We start from the raw sequence: 21,924 nt of genomic DNA on the forward strand, positions 1-21,924 counted from the left end.
AATAAAAATATACGATGAGGACATTAAAAGTAAATAAATAAGAGAACATAAAACGTTTCAAAAATAATAAATACGCTAATTTTTGGATGAGAAGTCTTTACTTGAGAGAGATAAGAGTTCATCTCTGAGTAACATTATTTGCACCACAAATTCTGGATTCTTAAAGCACAGGACGTACTGATAAGTATGATAATCTTAGTACAAACTGTCTCAGAATCTACCTTGGTATACTCCCCGATGACAATTAATCTCCCGCAGATGTTATTCTCAGCTCGAATATAGATGACTAACTAAGGTGTAAGTTAGGTTAGGCTACTCATGCCGTTCGTATATCTTCATTAAACCAAACTACTAAGGCCTCTGCAACACCTCCATTAACGGAGAAAAAAAGTTGTTATGATCGGCTGACGCCACACTCGCTGAAGAATTATTTGGTCGCTGATAACTTCCTTCATAATAATTCCCGGGTAATGCTGGTGGTAGAGGGTGTTATTAACTGCCGCTGGTGTGATGTTTGTATTCAAGCAATTCTCTTGGCCGCGCGAATATCGCTGCACTAGCTGGGAATACCATTACGGTCTGTTTTGTTTGATGGTCGTGGGCTGAATAGTTAAGCTTGGGTGGCGCTGAGGGATAGTGTCTCTTTTCTTCAAGCAGAGTGCCTACCTAACTACCTACCTACGAGAGTACCTACGACCAGATTTTGCCAAACGGCTGGGCTAGCATAAAGCGCTCACCGCATATCTTGTTTGATGAATAATACTATTTCTAGCCGCTGCCAAGTGTATCATAAGTTTTCTTTCATATGTTCTAATACATTTTCTCCCCTTAAGAAAGGAAGTTAGTACTTCCGTACCTTCGAGTACCTACTGTGAGATTTTGATAAGAGGAAGGGGCTACGACTAGCGCGTAGCGTTCACTGCAGGATATTAACATCGGAATAATCGTGTGAGTTATGTGTAAAGAATGTGTGTTTACGTACTAAATGCCAGCAAACCACACGTCGCCGAGGCAACGAGAAAACAAATGGAACCTGGGCAACGAAGGGGAACCCGACAGTCAATGAAGTGCTGGCTCTGCCCAAGCGGGAGGACCTGCAAGGTCGGTGAGAGAGAGAGAGAGAGAGAGAGAGAGAGAGAGAGAGAGTAGCCAACAAGGGAAGGAACCATTGGAATAGGACTGCAGCAAGTACAGCACACACACACACACACACACATACCAGATGGTACAAATAACTCACAAAACACAACTGAGGAGAATTGGGATGCCTCATGCAACATAATTACCAGTTTCATGTTGGATGGTCAACTGTCTACGGAATGAAGGTGTTGCACTCCCCTACAGAGAGGGGGATATAGTCTACGCATTTATCAAATGTCTGAATACGATCTTCCAAGAAACGTAATCTATTTTTTGTTCAAATTTGTTAAGTCAAACAGATGTTAAAACTTGGTATGTACATACCTGTCATATTTTCGAAGGTTCTTACATATACACCGGACAGGAATTCCGAAAAAGATATATATATATATATATATATATATATATATATATATATATATATATATATATATATATATATATATATTCACGTCCGAGTGTGTAGTTGACACCATGAACTGGTCGACCGCCCCCCCATCCTTGCTTGCCACAGCAAACGGTGAAACAAGACCGCTGGAGGAAAATATAAAACGTGATGACGGCGAAAGTTTCTGAAAATGGTGGAGACTCGCGTTTCCCCTGACCTTGAGCTGGGGGGGGGGGGAGACCAGTGGTACCAACACGCAATTGTTCGCTGTACCCATAGCGGCCAGGCCGGGCCCGGCCCAGCAAGCACAGTGTTGCCACCTGCAACGTTCGCTCCCTCACCCTACTAAGGTTAGGGCGGTGGTACCAGCGCCCTCACCAACCACTAGTTCAAATCGAGACACAGTTACGTCATGATGGTTGGTGACTCATGCCTTACATCTAAGGTCCCCCCCCCCGCCCCCCACACACAACACGTCTGGTACAACCATAGGAAGTGTCTCGCACGGCTATAACCTAACGTTGGCTACAACATCAACACAATGAATTAAAACAATTGGTAACACAGCAGTCGATTAATTGAACCAGTTTGTTCAACGTAGGATTGTGTCTGCTTCAATGACCATCTACCGGACACCTCCCACTGAACGGAATATATATATATATATATATATATATATATATATATATATATATATATATATATATATATATATATATATATATATGTAGGTACTACCAGGCTCCACCTACTCGAGGTTACACCGCTAGTGAAAACACCTCAGGCTGAGCTGTCTCACTGGGAGTGCCATCTCTTCTATGTACATCTCACTCCAAAAGGAGCCCACACTTCCCTGCTTCTGGAAATAGCGCAGCCTTCAGCTGCAGGGTCCTTCAGAAAGGACCTGGGCAAGACGGACTCATTGATAAAGATTGGTCCTGGGATGATTATAAATGAAAATCATAGTGTGTGTGTGTGTGTGTGTGTGTGTGTGTCGGGTACACACGAATAAACAAATGGCCTCATTCGCAAACACTCACTCTCTAGCTGTCATGCGAACACACACACACACACACACACACACACACACACACACATATTATACATTTTTCTTATATAGGTTTTTGATATGTTTTGTGTTGTCTCTGGTCAGCAGGTTATGAATGAAGACCTGCGTCACACATCACATCTTAACTAGTCACTCTGCCCGGCAAAATGTCTTCCCTCCAACTGTCCACAGTTTTGAGCAGATGTGGATGTCACCTTGACTCGACCACACCTGCCACAGTCGCAGGTGACACGTACTCCCTCCTAGTAACCATTCGGGCTTGAATAATACCTTTTTATAAACACACACACACACACACACACACACACACACACACACACATGCTCTCTCTCTCTCTCTCTAACATGACGTTTCCCTACAGAGGGTAAGGAGGGCGAGGGAGAAGGGAGAACGATGAGGCAGAAGCACCTATATAGTACCTGGCCCCGGCGGCAACACCAGACCCTCTCCGTGCCTGTAGCAGCGACGACGCCATCTGTACAATCACATTTGGGTACACTTCACAACTCCCTCTTGTTCCGCATTCGCAACTTGGCCATATGCCAGTATGGGAACTACTGCCACTGGATGTTCTAAGTTTGCGCTTCTCAACATCGTCCTGTTGGTCAAGCACATCGCGTCGCTACTCTTCCCCAACACCCACCTCTCGTACTGCCAGCCAAGCTATTTCAAAGACGCACTATCACCCAAATGAAATGTGAGATGAGAGAGGCAGGCAGGGAGGAGGGAAGGAGGGGTTTCTACATTGATAATGATGTCTTAGCGTCGCTTGGGCCACAGTGTTGTGCACGCGTACTTCTTCAGCTCAATTTCCTTTCAAGTCGAGGAATATGAGAGAGAGAGAGAGAGAGAGAGAGAGAGAGAGAGAGAGAGAGAGAGAGAGAGAGAGAGAGAGAGAGAGAGAGAGAGAGAGAGAGATCGTAAAGGAATGCGGTAAAGCAAACTAAATTAAAATATCTAATGCTTAACCACAACAGCAACGGTAGGGTATTGGAGAAAAACATATATATATATATATATATATATATATATATATATATATATATATATATATATATATATATATATGTGTGTGTGTGTGTGTGTGTGTGTGTGTGTGTGCAAAACCTCGCCAGTCACTATGGTAAGCGATGGCTCGCCTCACCCAGCAGTTAGACCACACGCTAACAATACTCACCTACCTGGTCCCAAGCAACGCCTGAGTATATATAGAAAAAGGAGTCAGACGAACGTTAATCCTGGCGTGCAAGTTAACAGGTCGTCATATTTACGGACGACCAGGTTGAACACCACGAACCCTTAAGTCACTTCGCCACATTTCTCAGTCTCCAGCTCTCGAAGGACGGGACCCTGAAAGGGGTCTTTCCACGTTAAGCTTGCCTCCATATCTGGATAAGTCAGCAAAGCTGACTACTGCAAGCCTTCAAGCTGTTGATCCCCGTCCACAGCATGTGAAGGGTGGTCACACACACACACTACCCCCTGCATAATCCTACCTCCCTTGGGATCATCCAATGACATAAGGGGACGGACTACCGCAACACCGTGGGGGTGACGCAAGCAAGCAAGCAAGCAAGCACGGGGTGTGACAAACAAACACACACACACACACACACTACGTCTACCCATGCATGGCTGCAGCCCTCGACAAGCGGAATACGTTTCCGGACGAACGAAGAAAATAAGGTTTCCTCTCAAAATCGTGTGTGTGATGCCAACGCCGGACGATACTGCGGTTGAGAAGCGTCTACCCTGCTCTGCTAGAACATAACAGTCGGAGTTTACAACACTGCCAGAGCATGGGGTGCGGATACGAGCCTCGGGAAGGGCTTCTGCTTGATTCGAATCTTTTGCTTTCATTATATTCCCTGAAAGATCGTTTATCTAAATGCGATTTCCTCAGATACACACAAGTGTTGGGGGCCCCACGAATGTAGAACTCCCTCCCCGTACTGTGCAAATATGCAATTACACATATACACATACACACCTGGCGCAAGCTAGGGTGTGTGTGTGTGTGCTTACATAAAATTAAAACACGCTACATGTACAGGGTTATTAGACACGGCAAAACGAGTGTAAGATTTTCTCCTCCAACACAGAAGTAATAATCACACACTATCATGTATGTGTGTATATATATATATATATATATATATATATTATCCCTGGTGATAGGGGAGAAAAAATACTTCCCACGTACTCCCTGCGTGTCGTAGAAGGCGACTAAAAGGGGAGGGAGCGGGGGCCTGGAAATCCTCCCCTCCCGTTTACAATTTTCCAAAACAAGGAACGGAAAGGTAGTCCAAGTGAGGACATACCCTCTAAGGCTCACTCCTCTGTTCTTATATATATATAAGTTAACCAAGCTTCTCGTGCCAGCAGGACTCGTTTTCATGAGCATGTTTATCATATCTTTTCTACGTCCAGTTATAACTCAGTGTATTCATTACCACGTACCGAGAGAGAGAGAGAGAGAGAGAGAGAGAGAGAGAGAGAGAGAGAGAGAGAGAGAGAGAGAGAGAGAGAGAGAGAGAGAATTCTGTGCTCGTATGGTAGTTATGTATCAAAAACACACACACACACACACACACACACACAACGAGACAGGCCACAAGAAGAACTGGAAAGGAGTAAGCGCTGGTCTGGGAAATGGCTAATAAAATTCTATGAAAACAAATGTAAAGTAATAAAGACTGGAACCTCTGAAACGAGAATAGCCCAAGACTACCACCTTGTAGGAGGCCAGCCACAGCAACCCACCATCACATGGACCTGAGAGGAAACCTAACAAAACAACACCTGCAACCACAGAACAACGTCACAAGTGTTGTGAAAGGAGTTCCACCATATGTTGTTCGTGTGTCAAGACTCACCTCCCAGTACAATGACGAAGATATTCTCCACTTGCCACACCCACAGGCTGATGGTCCTCACCACCTTGTTGTTCCCACTTCACGATACACGCAGGTCATGTCAGGACCACAAGGGGCTGCCAATTAGAACTATCCTTGGACTAAATGAACCAATGATTTACGGGGAAAGTATGGCGGTCCCTGACTTAGCAATGTCACCAGACACAGTATCAAGGGTCGCACCTGACCACCACAGCTCCCTCGCCGAATTCATTACGGTGATCAGTGAGTATTTTCTTACCTTAAAGTGTACGAAATGTCAAGATAGACATACGAGGAGTTACTTCCGCAGCGATATAGTAGTAAAGTGAATAATATTAGCGAAGTGAGGAAAACTTAAAGACAGTGACTACACACACACACACACACACACACACACATATATATATATATATATATATATATATATATATATATATATATATATATATATATATATATATATATATATATATATATGATCATAGATGGGGTAATACACACTTTCCCGTCCTAGCACACAAGTACGCAGTCATTATAAAGGTGATAATATTTCTAACACGTGTTAAAATGTTAGTCGTGTATCATGTATGAGAAAATAACACTGACAGAAGAGGGTAATTTTATCATTTGCAAAATCTTATCGCCAATCAAGAACTCAGTCCTGGAATCAATTGGTAAATAAAAATCTTTTGAGTATTTATGTAAGTTCTGGGCTTCCCTGGCCATTTCTGGTTTATATATCATATAAAACGTACCCTAACACAGTAAATAATTCACGTTTTATTTTTTTCCTCTACGACTGAAGATCGAAGTCAATTATCAGATGTTCTTTCCCCATCAAAACTGAGTCAGGTTTCCCGTGAGGTAAGCCATCACAACGAGTGCTTCACATAACTCATCCTGGTCAGGGGTGGTTCATGCGCACACCAGCAGGAAAGAATATTTCTAATTTGAAAATACAAAGTAAAAGTATTTACGACAGGACGTAACAGTCAATGAAAAAATCTGCACCAAAATATCAATGTAGCATAAAAATTTATGGCTCAACGGTTTGACAATCATTTATTCAAAGTTATTGAATTATTACATAAAAAAAAGGGAAAGGAGAACGAAAATATCAAAACTCATGTTCACAGTTACGCTGTAATATACCGAGACGACCTGCCTGAGCAAGGGGTAAGGTTTCACAGGGACCAAGATCCTGGGAAAGCCAGGGACATGTGAATTCAAAGCACAAGAGGATGATGAAAGGGCATCCGTGGAGAGCAAAATGGACGAAAGCTGAAAAAATATGTGAAAAATATTCTTACACTACTTAGCACACGGCATTATTCTCCATGATGAAGGAATGTTTATGAATGACCTCTCTTAAAATAGCACAACCGACGAAAATGACCAATCTGCATCTGTAATCATCCTTATCAAGAGCAGGGTTAAATTCCTCATCTTTGAGTTACACGTTTCCTTCGTGCTAGTTGCATATGCAACACTTGCTTGGTGGCAGTCATACCCCGACAACGACATCAAGAATCCACTGACTCACAGTCACATTGGTCACACCTAGTGAGTGAGTGGCACTCTGGATACAGACGGACCAGTGAAGTAGGTGTTTGAGGAGAATATGAACTACAAAAAGCCAGTGAGAGAACGTCAAATCCCTGCCTCATAACGTCATACCTATACCTCACAATGTCACATCAATACCTCATAACGTTACATCTATACCTCATAACGTGATATCCCTCTCATGTAACGTGATATCTTTTCCTCATAACGTGACTTCCCTGCCTCATAACCTGACAACCCTACCTCATAACGTCACGTCTCTACCCCAGAACGTCAAGTTCTTACATCATACCGTCACATCCCTACCTCATCACGCCACATCCCTACCTCACAATGTCACATCCCTACCTCACATTATATCCGGAAAGGATTCACACGTCAGTCCCAAACTGAGCCAGTGATTGGGAAGTATACAAGACGATGTGGCAGGAAGTCAAGAGGGAGATGCAGGGGATGAAAAAGAGGACAAATGAGAGATCGTGTGAGAGATTACCAAATGCTTTGGAAGAAGGTGTGTGCAAGGGTACAAATAGGAGCATCAAGAAGGGCAGCACATAAGGAAGTATCTAAATGCAAATAAGATGTGAAAAAAGAGACTGGGCGAGTATTTTGAAGGAATGTTAAATGTGTTTGATGACAGAGTAGTGATTTTACAGTGTTTGGCAAGAGCGCACATGTAAAGATTGGTGGCGAATAGTTCGGTGAAAAGAGAAGAGGTGGTGAAAGCCTTGCATAGAATCAAGTGTGGCATAGCAGCAGGAGTGGATGGGACTGAAGATGAGTTTGTCAAGAAGGTTATAGCATTGTTGTTCACTGGTTAGTTTGGCTTTTTAACGGATGTTTGGTTGAAGATGAGGTGCCTGGGGATTAGAATGCCTGTAAAGTGCCACTGCTTAAGGCAAGAGGGATGAAGGTGAATGCTCGAAGTATAACTGGTAAGGCGTATGTGAAAATGCTGATTGATAGGATGGTGTGACATGCCCAGAGCATCGTATTAGGTGGAAGCAAGTTGGTTTCGGAAGTGGTAGAAGATGACGGGCTCAGGTGTATGCTTTGAGAAATGTCTGCGAGAAACTGTTGAAGAGAGGGGTTTAGATGTGCCATTTATGGACCTGGAGAAAGCGTCTGATAGGACTGACTGACAGAGAAGCTTTGTGGCTGGGGTTACCAATATCTGGTGTAGAACGAGAGCTGCTAAATGCAGTTAGGAGCTTTCATCGGGAGAGTAAAGCATGAGTGGCTCCAAGTGACGGTGGGTCTACGCCAAAAGCGCGTACTGTCACCATGGCTGTTTAATGTGGTGACAGGCGAATGCGAAGATGGGGGCAAGTCTACAGTATGCTCGGGGTGGTGTGGCCCAACTAGGTGAGTCAGATGTTGTTTGGAGATGAACACAGCTGTAGTGGCGGTGAGTCAGTTGCTGTCTGGAGATTACACAGCTCTGGTTCAAGACTCACGGATCAAACTTTAGAAATTGGTGACAGAGTTCGGGAGTGTGAGTGTGAGAGAGGAGAATTCTGAGGGTAAATGAGAACAAAAATAAGGTAATGAGGTGGATCAAGGGGGTGCGAGGCAGAATGAGGTTGAGCGACAGTTTGTAGGGGTAGATCTGGGAGGGAGTGGAGTGCTTCAGGTACCTGGCAGTGGAGTCATGGTAGATGAAGTGAGTCATGGGGTGAGGGAGAGGACAATCGTCCTGGGTGGAGTGAGGAGCACGTGGAAGGATAGTCAATGGCTGTCAGGGAAAGATAGACATGGTTCATGGTACAGTAGTCCTGACAGTACTGTATGGATGAGAAATTCCGGTTACTGGATGCAAAAGGAACGGAAGAGGGTGGATGTCTTGGATATGAAACGGGTGAAGACAACATGTGGTGTGAGGAGGGTTGATTCCGTGAGAGGAAGGAGTGGTAGTATGCGCAATGTGATTGAGAGACCTGAGCAAGGTGTGCTAAAATCTAAGTTTGGAAATATAGAGAGGATGAGTGAAGAGGAACTAGTAATCAAGAGGATCTAACATGGCTGAAGTGGAGAGAGTAAGGGAAAAAGAAAAACTGATGAGATAAAAAGAGGTGGAAGAGGCTTTTGAGGTGCTGGAGTCAGGAGAGTAAGACGGGGTGAGAGGTGTGCTTAGGACAGAGGAAACTGAAGCGATGTAATTAATGGGAGTAACGTGCCGTCAATAAGCTGAACCAGGTCATATGAAGGGGTCAGGGAAAACTACAGGAAGGTCTACACACAACCCTGTACTTCCAGGCTCACTCACTTTCAATACTTTCTCCCAGTCATGTCATTTCCTCTTTTCCTAAAACCGATACAAACTGTCACACATGCCCCTACGAAAAAGTGACCAGGCATCTCGCCAGCTCCCCCAACAAGTCTCGCCTTTACACCCTTGTTAATAATTGCCCACTGATCCCTCCCGCATTACCTAAGCATACTTATGTATGCAATATTATTAATTTCTTAACTAGGTATTACCAGTTATCCAGCCTTCTTCAGCACACAACTGGACAACTAGTTCACCATTTTCAATTACACCAGGTACGCCATTCCTCGTTCTCCCTCAACTGCTACATCACCCACTTTTCCATCTAACTCCCCCTCCAATACGACTTGATCTCTTGTATCAAAACTTCTCACAAAAGGTTCACATCTCTTCTCTCCTTTTGCCACCTGGTGCGTAATTACTGACACTCACTTACTTCTTGTAAACTATTCATACATTCTCACTCAGAACAGTGTAGAACTCACTTCTTTACGTTCTTTGACACATTCTCACAACTCATCCTTCATCACAAGCAACACCTCTCCCTTTCTTCTCACAATCACACTCACTCCAGACTTCGCCCCTCGGACATTCTCCATAAGCTTAATTTTCACTCAGAGCCAGAACATCCAGGTTGCTCTTCCCAAGACACATCCCCAGGCTCTCCCTTCTTCTCATCCCCGCTCATTTATACACCCTAGTCTGAGCCTTCAAGGACCACTCGCCTGGCTCCTTCTGCTCCCTCTTTTAGAAAGTGACAATGCGAGGGAGGGAGGGATTCCAGCCTCGGTCTCCCAACCCTATTAGCCACCTGTTGCGCCATGCTGCAGACTGTGGGTAGTTTCCTTACTCTCCTATCTCCAGTATATATATATATATATATATATATATATATATATATATATATAACACCGACCGCAACCAGAGCCCCCTATGCACACCAAGGCGTCATAAACTTTTCTGTGGTTCCCTCTCCCCTGACCTTCAAATACCCTGGTTCATCCTACTAGCAGTATGTTGCCCCGTATGCCACATCACTTTATCCCGTGCATACATCACACCTTCCTGCATGTTCAGGACCCGACATCTCGAAACATCTTTCACTCTATCCTTCCATCTCCAGTCCGGTCTCCTTCTCCTCCTTGTCCCTTTCACCTCTGACATGAATACCCTCTTAGTCAGCCTCTCCTTACTCACCTCTCCAACCATTCAAAGCATTTCAACACATCAATCTTCAGCTCTCTCAGCCACACTCTTCTTATCACCATCTCTCTCTTACCTTATCATTTCTTACACGAGCGACTCTCCTCACACCACACATTGTCCTCGAGCATTTTATTTCCACCACATACACCCTCTTTCGTACTTTCTGATCTGTGTCCCTTATTCATACTTCAGCAACTTCTACTCACAGATCCCCTCACTCCTCACAAACGCAACATAGAGGAAACACAGGAACACTTAAGATGACCCGACAAGCACTAAACAACTGCCCTACCAACTCAGTCTTAAACACACCATCCCACCAGACTTACGTACACACATTTGAAACCACACTCCCCAGACGTACAAGAGTGTACAGTACGGACATAACCCATCCCTCATAACACTACACAATCCTTCATACCCATAATGTAACCACCACAACGGAGACACCGTCTACTTACTGCTCAACTGCTCTGCACGTAGACGAATACACAACATCACTACACTCTGAGCCCTATGGTGTCACGTAGCGGATGCAGCCACCTTCCTGAGTGCTGTGGGATCCCCATAAAGATGGAGGGGACACTAGGGCACATAGTGAGTTTCTATATTTCTATATACAGGTATTGCTAGAATCTACCTGTATTAGGTTACGCCGCGGGGGACAAGTCACCTTCAGTAAAACTGCATCATCGTCAATAGATGGAAAGGAGTACAGCCTCGCTGAGGAAAACATCTTGCTCTAAAAGTGTCCATTATTACCCTCCTCCTGACGGAGGCATTCCTTTGAATCTGTAGGAGTCCTGTAAAAGAGGCCATGGAGCTGTAGATCTATATCAGTTAGACCAATCACGTACATCTAATACACTAAATGTGTGTCTATAATTAATAGGAATCAAATCAAGGTCCTTTACCTTCATAATACACAAGAATCAAATCAAGGTCCTTTACCCTTCCAGACAGTCTTACACACACACACACACACACACACACACACTACTGCTACCCTCGTCTCATCATGTGGGGATCTTCCTCTTCCCTCAGCAATCTAAATGAACTCCCTGCAGTACATTTGCTCGCTACACTACACACACACACACTCGTCGCTGCCCTCATGGTTAACTGCCACCCCGTCTTCCCCCCTCCTCTGGTGACCAGTAGAGACCTACACAGTGCGAGAGGAGATGAATGACTGGGAATCAAAGCTAAAGTCTTTACCTTCCTTACTACTGTCGTGTGTGTTACACTTCACCTGAGCCAGTCACCCCTGTCTGGTAGGGCAAGACACGTCATGTTCACAGGCGTCCGGCGCTGATCACTCGGGCGCTGCTCATACAAGTGTACTTTCTTCTGTTCACAATATAAACACGTACAACACACACGCCACACACACCACTAACACACACACACACACATATAAGGATTGTCGGACTCTGCTTGTTTTGCTGTGAGTGCAAAGTCATCAGTTGAATACCTGGTGAAGTGGTCGGGGGTCTTCTACCCCCCACAGCCTGGGCCGAGTCCAGAATCTTGGGGTTGGGTCGTTGGTCGACCAAGCTGTTGGAAGCCGCACATATCCCCCATAACCTGGCTGGTCTGCTATACCTCGTAGCTACCTTCTGTGCGGTTGTGCCATTAGAGTATAATCTCGTCAAAGAACTTCTTCCACCACAGGAGTTCATCACTACCCTGCTACTGACTGTAGCACAGCCCCGTGAGGAGGAGGGCCAGGGGGTTACATTACAACACTGTCAATTGGAACCGAACTCTGCGAGAAAGTGGTTATACCGCGAGCAAGAAGACATCTACGGCAAGGTTGTATTATGAAGAAGGTGTTGTACTAGTCCCTCCGTCTGCTGATACAACCTTGTTAAGTGTGGCTTGTGGGGTTATCATCACCTCCACGTACAATCTGAGAACTCGATACATACATACATGTGTGTGTGTGTGTGTGTGTGTGTGTGTGTGTGTCTGTGTGTGTGTCTTGCTACGTACTGAAAACTTCAAAATCTCTTAAAGGAAAAGTTAATTACTCTTATTTTTTAGGACAAATCAACAGCCGATTACTGACTTTGTGACTTTGTTTTTGAGTATATCAATTTAAATGAAAGCCTTAAAACTGATGTTGTTACGGAATATTTAGACTAAAAAAAAAAGCTGTTGAGTTGTACATTAGATTATTCTTATCAGCTCAGTGTCAATCACCACAACTAAAGTGCGTGAAAGACTTACATGATAATTTCCACGATAACTGCTTGTAACATTTAAATATATGTAACTCATGTCAAACTAGAGAAGGTGATTTTCATAAGACAACACACAAGAGATTTTGAATAGATCTGGTTATGATGATTGTATGAAAAAAAAAAAAGTTAAGCACAAACTGACAGCATGAAAGAAATGCAGAGGAAAATAGTGAGATCATAATGGTTCCTCCTGGTCACCTGGAGGTGTTGATATAATAATAGTGGAAGACAACAACCCAGCCTAAGATGATGGTAGAAACTATCCTCGCCTCCTCCAGACACTGATCAAGACTCATGTGTAGATACGTGACACACACCTTCGATATTCTCTACAGCAGTATTGTCTGATATTCTCTACAGTAGTATTCTGTCTGATATTCTCTACAGTAGTATTCTGTCTGATATTCTCTACAGTAGTATTCTGTCTGATATTTGCTTGTGACCTAGAAACACGAAAGGAAAAGCTATAAAAATTCCTCGCTGAATGGAGCGACCAAAGTAGGTGCACATCATAAACTTCTCTCTGAAAGGCAATATTTTTTTACATTTTATATTTATACCTAAAAATTTGGGCGGTGACCTTCATGACATAATGAGGGAACTCGTAACCTGTGTTTTCTACTTCTTCTTTTTCCACAGGTTGAGCTGGTACTCTGGTGGTGTCTTCTGGACTCTTCACCTACATAGCCCAGGAACCTGGGTTGGGTCGCTGGTCGACCAAACCGTTGGAAGCCGCAGCCCTCAGGCCCACACAGCCTGGCTGGTCTGGTACACTTCACACACACCTGGGCAGTGTATTCTTAAACTTCTGTTCAGAGCTAAATGGTCTTATGAGTGCGACAGCGCCTCGTGGACTTACGCAAGGCAGGAACATCAAGACAGAAAACTTAATGTGTTTATTAATAACTTCACACATGGTAACATACAACCTTAGTGATATCAACATATCTGGTAACTTTTTAGGTACAAGAATGCATGTATCTGAGTGCATACCCACAGGAATATGGTGGCGTGGGGTCGCGGTTTCTGATCCTAGGTAAAGCTACTGCCGTGATGTATTCATTTCACGTCGTCTACCTAGAGAGTGTGACATTAATGCACAGTACAGGCAGGTGGTGAGTGCTTCAGGTACAACTATGTGATGACTATAACCAACTAGCGACGTTCGCACGCTCTGAAAATCACTTTATATTTCGAGGGGACGTCTGACACTTCGTGTGAAGATGGCCAGGTAATGAACATGTTTGAGGATGATACCCACATCTGCTACCTGACTGTGGAAAAGTGAAAACATGCAAGATTAATGGCGGACGTTACTCTTCCAGTGCAACAGTTTTCCCACCGCTGTAACACTCTATCCAGCAAGAAGTAGGGCAAACAGGTGTGTTACTCCGGTGTAATGCTCACGAGACACTGTGTTCTGCAGCAAAATAAGACCCCCCATCCCCCCCAGTCATTATAACTTAACCTTCTGCTAGTGCACAAGATATCCGACTTGCCACATCATCACAGTCAGGTCTCGCTATTCAAGGGTACAATTTTTAAGGAGACTTTCACATTCCACTTCTATTTAGCTGACTAATTCACACTCAGAAAACCCGTGATATAAATGCCAGGTTAGTAAGTAACCCTCACTCATATTTCTAGGTCTGGTCTCTCTGTAATTTAAGATTGGTCTGTACTGTGACCTTCGCCAGATTTCAAGATCTGGTTTCTTTGTAATGTCCAAGCTAATTACTCTCGACCTGAACAGCGTCTCTGTTTATTAATGGGGGAAACCATCAAATTGACCAGGAAGAAAAAGGTAGTTACTCAGAACTCATCCACTAGCCTTACAAATGTAAGCTGTCACCATCTGTGGCCTCATCAAGCTGACACCATCTGTGGCCTCATCAAGCTGTCACCATCTGTGGCCTCATCAAGCTGACACCATCTGTGGCCTCATCAAGCTGACACCATCTGTGACCTCATCAAGCTGTCACCATCTGTGACCTCATCAAGCTGTCACCATTTGTGACCTCATCAAGCTGTCACCATCTGTGACCTCATCAAGCTGACACCATCTGTGACCTCATCAAGCTGTCACCATCTGTGGCCTCATCAAGCTGTCACCATCTGTGACCTCATCAAGCTGACACCATGTGACCTCATCAAGCTGACACCATCTGTGACCTCATCAAGCTGACACCATCTGTGACCTCATCAAGCTGACACCATCTGTGACCTCATCAAGCTGTCACCATCTGTGGCCTCATCAAGCTGTCACCATCTGTGACCTCATCAAGCTGACACCATCTGTGACCTCAACAAGCTGACACCATCTGTGACCTCAACACGCCCACCAACGAATACTAAAGCTTCACGTGGACCCCTGTACACTGTACATGTGGTCCTCCAGGTCTAATAAGTTGTCGCCTTTCAGCATCGCCCTTAAAAATAAAGAGTAAAAACACTGGCAGAAATAACGTCGAGCAACCTCTTAAGATCCTCGTAATCAACGAACATGGGGAGCCAGTGAGCGGGGGGAGCCAGTGAGCGGGGGAGCCAGTGAGCGGGGGAGCCAGTGAGCGGGGGGAGCCAGTGAGCGGGGGGAGCCAGTGAGCGGGGGGGAGCCAGTGAGCGGGGGAGCCAGTGAGCGGGGGAGCCAGTGAGCGGGGGAGCCTAGTGAGCGGGGGAGCCAGTGAGCGGGGGGAGCCAGTGAGCGGGGGAGCCAGTGAGCGGGGGGAGCCAGTGAGCGGGGGAGCCAGTAAGCGGGGGGAGGCAGGCGACCTGTTATCTTCACGAAGGTCGAAGATCATGTCAGAGGATAACACGTGGACAGACCATCTGAAGGCCAGCATCTGGTCCTCCTGTGGTGCAACAAGGAATGGTCCTCTCCCTCCCACACTTACCTGATAAAACCCACTTTACATGTGACCTTAAATAACACACACCTAAAGTACCATAATCTGACGTATGTATGTTTGTACGTATCTATGTATGTATGTATGTATGTATGTTTGTACGTATGTATGTGTATGTATGTATGTTTGTACGTATGTATGTTTGTACGTATGTATGTATGTATGTATGTATGTATGTATGTATGTATGTATGTATGTATGTTTGTACGTATGTATGTGTATGTATGTATGTATGTATGTATGTATGTATGTATGTATGTATGTTTGTACGTATGTATGTGTATGTATGTATGTATGTATGTATGTATGTATGTATGTATGTATGTATGTATGTATGTACGTATGTGTGTATGTATCTATGTATGTATGTATGTTCGTACGTATGTATGTATGTATGTATGTATGAGGACGAAGGGTAATGTTTCAGATGACTGATTGTCATTACCTATCTATACTGTACGGGAAGGGAGGTATGTCCACCCTCCCATCTCTTAAACTGTGTGTGTGTGTGTGTGTGTGTAAGGATGGCTGGCATTATGATAGGCCTGGTTATACAGTGGGGACTGCTTAAGTAAACCACCTGGTTATACCAGAGGCAGGGAGAGTGCATAGGGTATAAACAGACAGACACACAGACACAGGAACGACATAGCGCTGTCTTACTGAACAAACTATGACTCAAACTGGACGTACAGATATCGTCTTTTACATGAACTTTTCCTTCCCTTCACGAAACCAGCCAACGAAGCAAATCTTTTCCTCCGTACGTGTATGACGCACCTTGCTACTGCAAACAATCCAAAGTTTATATATGACTCGTGGTATAATACAAACTTCACCCCTTTCCCCCTTTATTTACTGTGTAAGGCAGCTAATATATATATATATATATATATATATATATATATATATATATATATATATATATATATATATATATATATATACCGGGGTCGATGTGCTGTCAATGAATTGAATCAGGGCATGTGAAGCGTCTGGTGTAGACTATGGAAAGTTTTGTAGGACCTGGATGTGGAAAGGGAGCTGTGGTTTCGGTGCATTATACATGACAGCTAGAGACTGAGTGTGAACTAATGTGGCCTTTGTTGTCTTTTCTGGCGCTACCTCGCGCGCGCGCGCGAAAGAGGGGGGGTTTGCCGTTTCCTGTGTGGCGGGGTGGCGATGGGAATGGATGGGGGCAGCAAGTATGAGTGTGTACATGTGTATATATGTATATGTCTGTGTATGTATACGCTGAAATGTATAGTTATGTATATGTGCGTGTGTGGGCGTTTATCTAAATACATGTGTATGCGGGTGGGTTGGGCCATTCTTTCGTCTGTTTCCTTGCGCTACCTCGCAAACGCGGAGACAGCGAATAAGTACAATAAATGAATAAATAAATTATATATATATATATATATATATATATATATATATATATATATATATATATATATATATATATCTCACACTCAGTCTCTGGCTGTCATGTGTGATGCACAAAATCCACAGCTAAAGATCCACAACCAGGCCCCACAGACCTTACCATGGATTCCCCAGGCCGACTCACGTTCCCTGGTTCAGACCATTGAGAGCACGTCGACCCCAGTATACCACAACGTTTCAATTCTCTCTATCCCATGTGATATATATATATATATATATATATATATATATATATATATATATATATATATATATATTGCAGTGCAATATTTAACACAAGATTTTACAAATATAAAACTCCTTGTGTCCGCCATTGCTTTTTCATTCTTTCTCTACGAACTGTGTTACACAGCAATCATCGCTGGTGAAGTTAATTAATTATGTTAAGAGCAATCCATTGGTTATTGTGTTAATAAGGAACGCTGGATACTGTCATTTCTGTCAAAACAAGTTGACACATTTCTTTTCATTATGGATTCGTTAAGTGAAGATCTTCCGTCAGTTCGCAGGGAATGACAACTACAGGGACTTAAATGTTGAAGTGATGTCTGGGACTCTCACATCCCGTCCCGAGGAGTATACTGTACCTTCCTATGAACTTACTGAGAGACTTACCAACCTTCCTGGTAACGTACACCCATCGGGGTCGTGTTTGGTTATCTGTCCTCAGCGTCTGTCAATCCTTCCTTCGTTCATTCAAGGTTTCGCATCAGTGAGGCCTGCTGATTATGACTGAGGCTTTTTAATAATAATAATAATAATAATAATAATAATAATAATAATAATAACTGATGACAATAATAATAATAATAATAATAATAATAATAATAATAATAATAATAATAATAATAATAACAATAATAATAATAACATGATAATAATAATAATAATAAAAAATAATAATAATAACAATATTGATAATAATGTTTCATTAAGATATATCTATAAATTATCTAAACCATTCAACTATCACCCCATTAACCTAACCACTTGAGGGTAACTACCACAGATTGACCGGTCATATTTGTCAAACCCAATTGATCAATCCATACGTGAAGTCTCAGGTGATGAACCGCGTCATTGTGTTTGTAATTCAATCAATAGATTTAATTTGTAATCCTTCCTCTGTACTTCACCTCTGATGACATACAAGGTTGTAGTATAATATACTGGTCGTCTATATATATATATATATATATATATATATATATATATATATATATATATATATATATATATATATATATATATATAAATATTAGAGGAAAAACAATTTCAATCGACATGTCACTGCATCGTGTGTATACTTAACAATGTGCTATACAGGAACCAGAGGAAAAACTGTTTGAAGTGCTTACAGTCAAGCCAAAAATGGCAGAACAAAACACTAGGGTGAACCCAGGCTATGATATGAGCAGCGGCAACTCTGACGTGATCACACAAAAAGAAGGGTTGGATCCTCTTCGCTGTGATTCTTCAGATTTGACTCTTTTCTATATAACTGTGTCTGTGTTGTTGTCACTCAGTCAGCAGCAGCTACGTCAGTTCTTGATCATGGTTCAGGTGTCTTCATATTTCAGGAAATATTACAGAAAAGAGTTCTGCAGACGTGTTGTGGACATTATCAAGATAAGCAATCTACGACACGAGCATATACATCTATACATCAATGCCGTCCAACAGTAGGACTCAATGCTAATCTATTGTGGTAGTTGGATTGCTTATTTCGATAATGTCCACAACAAGTCTACAAAACTCTTTTCTGTAATATTTCCTGAATTATGAAGACACCTGAACCATGATAAAGAACTGACGTAGCTGACTGAGTGACAACTCAGACACAGTTATATAGAAAAGAGTCAAATCTGAAGCATCACAGCGAAGAGGATCCAACCCTTCTTTTTTGTGTGATCACGTTAGCGAAGAGGATCCAACCCTTTTTTTTTTTGTGTTCACTTAAATGTTTCAAGACGACACCCACGCTGATGCAGTGTTATATCAGGGCCCCTTATAATGTGGTGTTTCACTAGGACTCCCTACAATGCAATGACAAAAAAAAAAAACAAAAAAAAAATGTAAAAATGGGGCAAAATAGTATTCCCTGTGTAAGAAAGAAAAGAAGAAAATTCTGCTCTATCACCGTGCAAACACAGCTTGCTGTTCTTACTTAAAGGAAAACTAAAAATCTTAGCCAGTCTGGTCGTGGCAAGTCACACCTTCAAGGGGCGTGCAGGACTGGTGCTCCATAGTGTAAAAACCTGTTATACCACAAACAATACCTGCTACATTTGATAAAACTGAATAAATCATGAACTGCCATTGTATAATGATGCCATGAATAATGTATAAAGTGAACGTTTTTTTTTTTCTTTTAAGTATCTCTCTGAGACCCAAGCAAATGACGGCAGATATACAGAAGACATGAATACTAAAATGCTCTGTCCTAACTTACAAAATACCCACCTGGGGGTCAGGTCAGACTTATACGGGTCCTATACGAAGGCGAGACTTTTTAGATTCCAAATTCCGAAGGCAAACAACAGATGGAATATGTCTCTCATCGTACTGGACCAATGTTGACTGATCTCGGAAGCATTACGACTTATATGAGAACCAGCCTGACGGAGAAGTCCGTACAAACATGCCTCACACGTCACTTCATCTGGACTGATCTCCACGGGTAAATGTACGGCAGCACATCCACATGATACACACGCTAGTGACGGAAGCTAACGCAAATGTATCGGTGCGCAACAGAAATAATATTATCGAAAAACACGGAATGATATAAATGCGGAAACAGATATGACTGGAAGTATCAATACAACGCTAGATGTTAGCGAGAAAATATCACGTTTCGTTACAGTACACACGAACTCACGAAAACATATCAATACAAAGGTGGGGCGGTTGGGGTGGGGTGCGATTCTGTCAGTGCAACTCACTTCTGGGCCGTAGACGATGCTACAAATGCTTTAAGTATACTGTATTAAGACGGCAATACTGTCCCTCCTCATCCAGCACAAATGCTGTATAAGGTTTATGCATGATATATAAAAACTAAGGCAATTCCAGGTTGGAAGATGTATACGATTCAATTACATATACTGAGCATCTATCATATCATCAATGCGAGGAAATCTGGCCATCACAGTTGACCACAGAGTTCAAAACTAAATAAAACAATCTGACACTATCTTTGTATACGTTTCTCTTTTTTTTTTTTTATAGAATCTTTATTGTACTCTAAGCTAAGCCACTTCATGGCTTGTTATCAACGTGATAACAAAACTGAAAATAGATGTACTGCATCACATGGTGAAGCGAAACTGGTGAGCTGGTTCATACAAACGGGCACACACACACATACACACACACACAGTGGAACATAATATCTGACACCCTCCTTGCACAAGCCTATTGGCTTTTACAAAAGCTTAACTGTATAACCGTCATCAAAAGCTTAACTGTACAAGAGTTCAACTGTACAACCGGCATCTTTTCAACAACTGTTCTTACACAGTATTGGTCATACATCATTATCATGAAGGAAGAGAAAATGTAATTTCGTGACAGGTAAAGGAACATAGGGACTGTCATCCCCTTAGATTATGTAACACAGGTTTAATAGAAAAAAAATACCAGCAATGTGTAGGGAGAGGAGCGCATGGTTCGTGACGTGATCCACCAATCTAATGGGCCCAGGTTCGAGCCCCGGGACAGGGCAGGAGGCTCACATCGAACCCAAGCTGTTCATCCCTCCGAGGCTCGTCGATGAATGGGGAGTGGGTATAAGATGGGATGTGTGATGGGCGTGCACATAAATAAGGGGCAAGACGTGCTACATATACAGAACCAACAAACAGAACGCGAGTGCAAAACTCTCTCTCTCCGTAACACAAAATGATCATAGTAACAAGTCTAGTGTCTTGAGAAGGTCTGAGTAAATAATAAGAGGGTATGAAACATTGATAGCACAGGAGGAGGAGGAGGAGGAGGAGGTAGCCAAGGCTCTGGAGTAAAGATGTACACAAACAGGTGGCGTTAATCTAGGACACAACAGACACACAGATGATGACAGACAAACCAAAGCATCGCGGGGATGCAATGGTGCAAAAAACAGAACATATCATGCAAGTTATGCAATAGTTATATGGGTGCAGACTTGCTGACAGTGGAGGGAAAGGTGTGTGAGGGAGGGAGAGAGAGATTCGTGGCAGAAATGGAAAAGATGAAAAAGGACTTTAGGAAGTGCATGGGTGTGCGAAATCTGCACAAGTTAAGGAAAATTCTATATCTATATAAGAAAAATACGTTTATAACACTAACAGGAGAATGAATTTTGTGACGAAGTTAATCTTGAGGTATTACATAATATCTTCAGAGTAGGTGATGCAGAGGAAGTGACTACATGCACATAAAACTGTGATTTCAAAGGAGTTAAGATATGGTTCGTCAGATATAATCTATTGGTTAACATCTGAGTAAGTAAAGAGGGAAGTAATATGTTTTACTGACTGTTTAATATACTGATGGGTTGATGAAGAGTTCTGGCCAACCAAGGAAGTCCTGAAATTTAATGAAAGTAAGCTGAGAGAAATGTCTCAAGATCCTTCTGTATGGACACACAACACGAATAGATTTTTTGTATCAAATCAATAAATTACAAGTATACATATACGAGCAAAATTAAGGCAAGACCATGCTTTATAATGGGATTTTAAACTGTGGAATATATTTGGACTACAGAAAAAATGGAGAACTTATAAAAATCCAAGTTTTAATTCCTGT

General features: G+C 42.8%; 1 protein-coding gene across 3 annotated transcripts in view; it reads right to left on the reverse strand.

Moving 5' to 3' along the window:
* LOC139761989 (uncharacterized) overlaps positions 1 to 21,924 on the reverse strand; it is a 209,179-nt gene that overhangs the window by 176,764 nt on the left and 10,491 nt on the right. For 2 of the 3 annotated variants that reach the window (XM_071686764.1, XM_071686765.1), the window contains exon 2: positions 21,652 to 21,702. The exons of the other annotated variant lie outside the window; for it this stretch is intronic. In XM_071686764.1, coding sequence (XP_071542865.1) covers positions 21,652 to 21,702 — 51 coding nt within the window. The remainder of the gene's footprint in view (positions 1 to 21,651; positions 21,703 to 21,924) is intronic. 3 annotated transcript variants of the gene reach the window in all.

This window comes from Panulirus ornatus, chromosome 42, assembly GCF_036320965.1.
Source record: "Panulirus ornatus isolate Po-2019 chromosome 42, ASM3632096v1, whole genome shotgun sequence".
Taxonomy (NCBI): domain Eukaryota; kingdom Metazoa; phylum Arthropoda; class Malacostraca; order Decapoda; family Palinuridae; genus Panulirus; species Panulirus ornatus.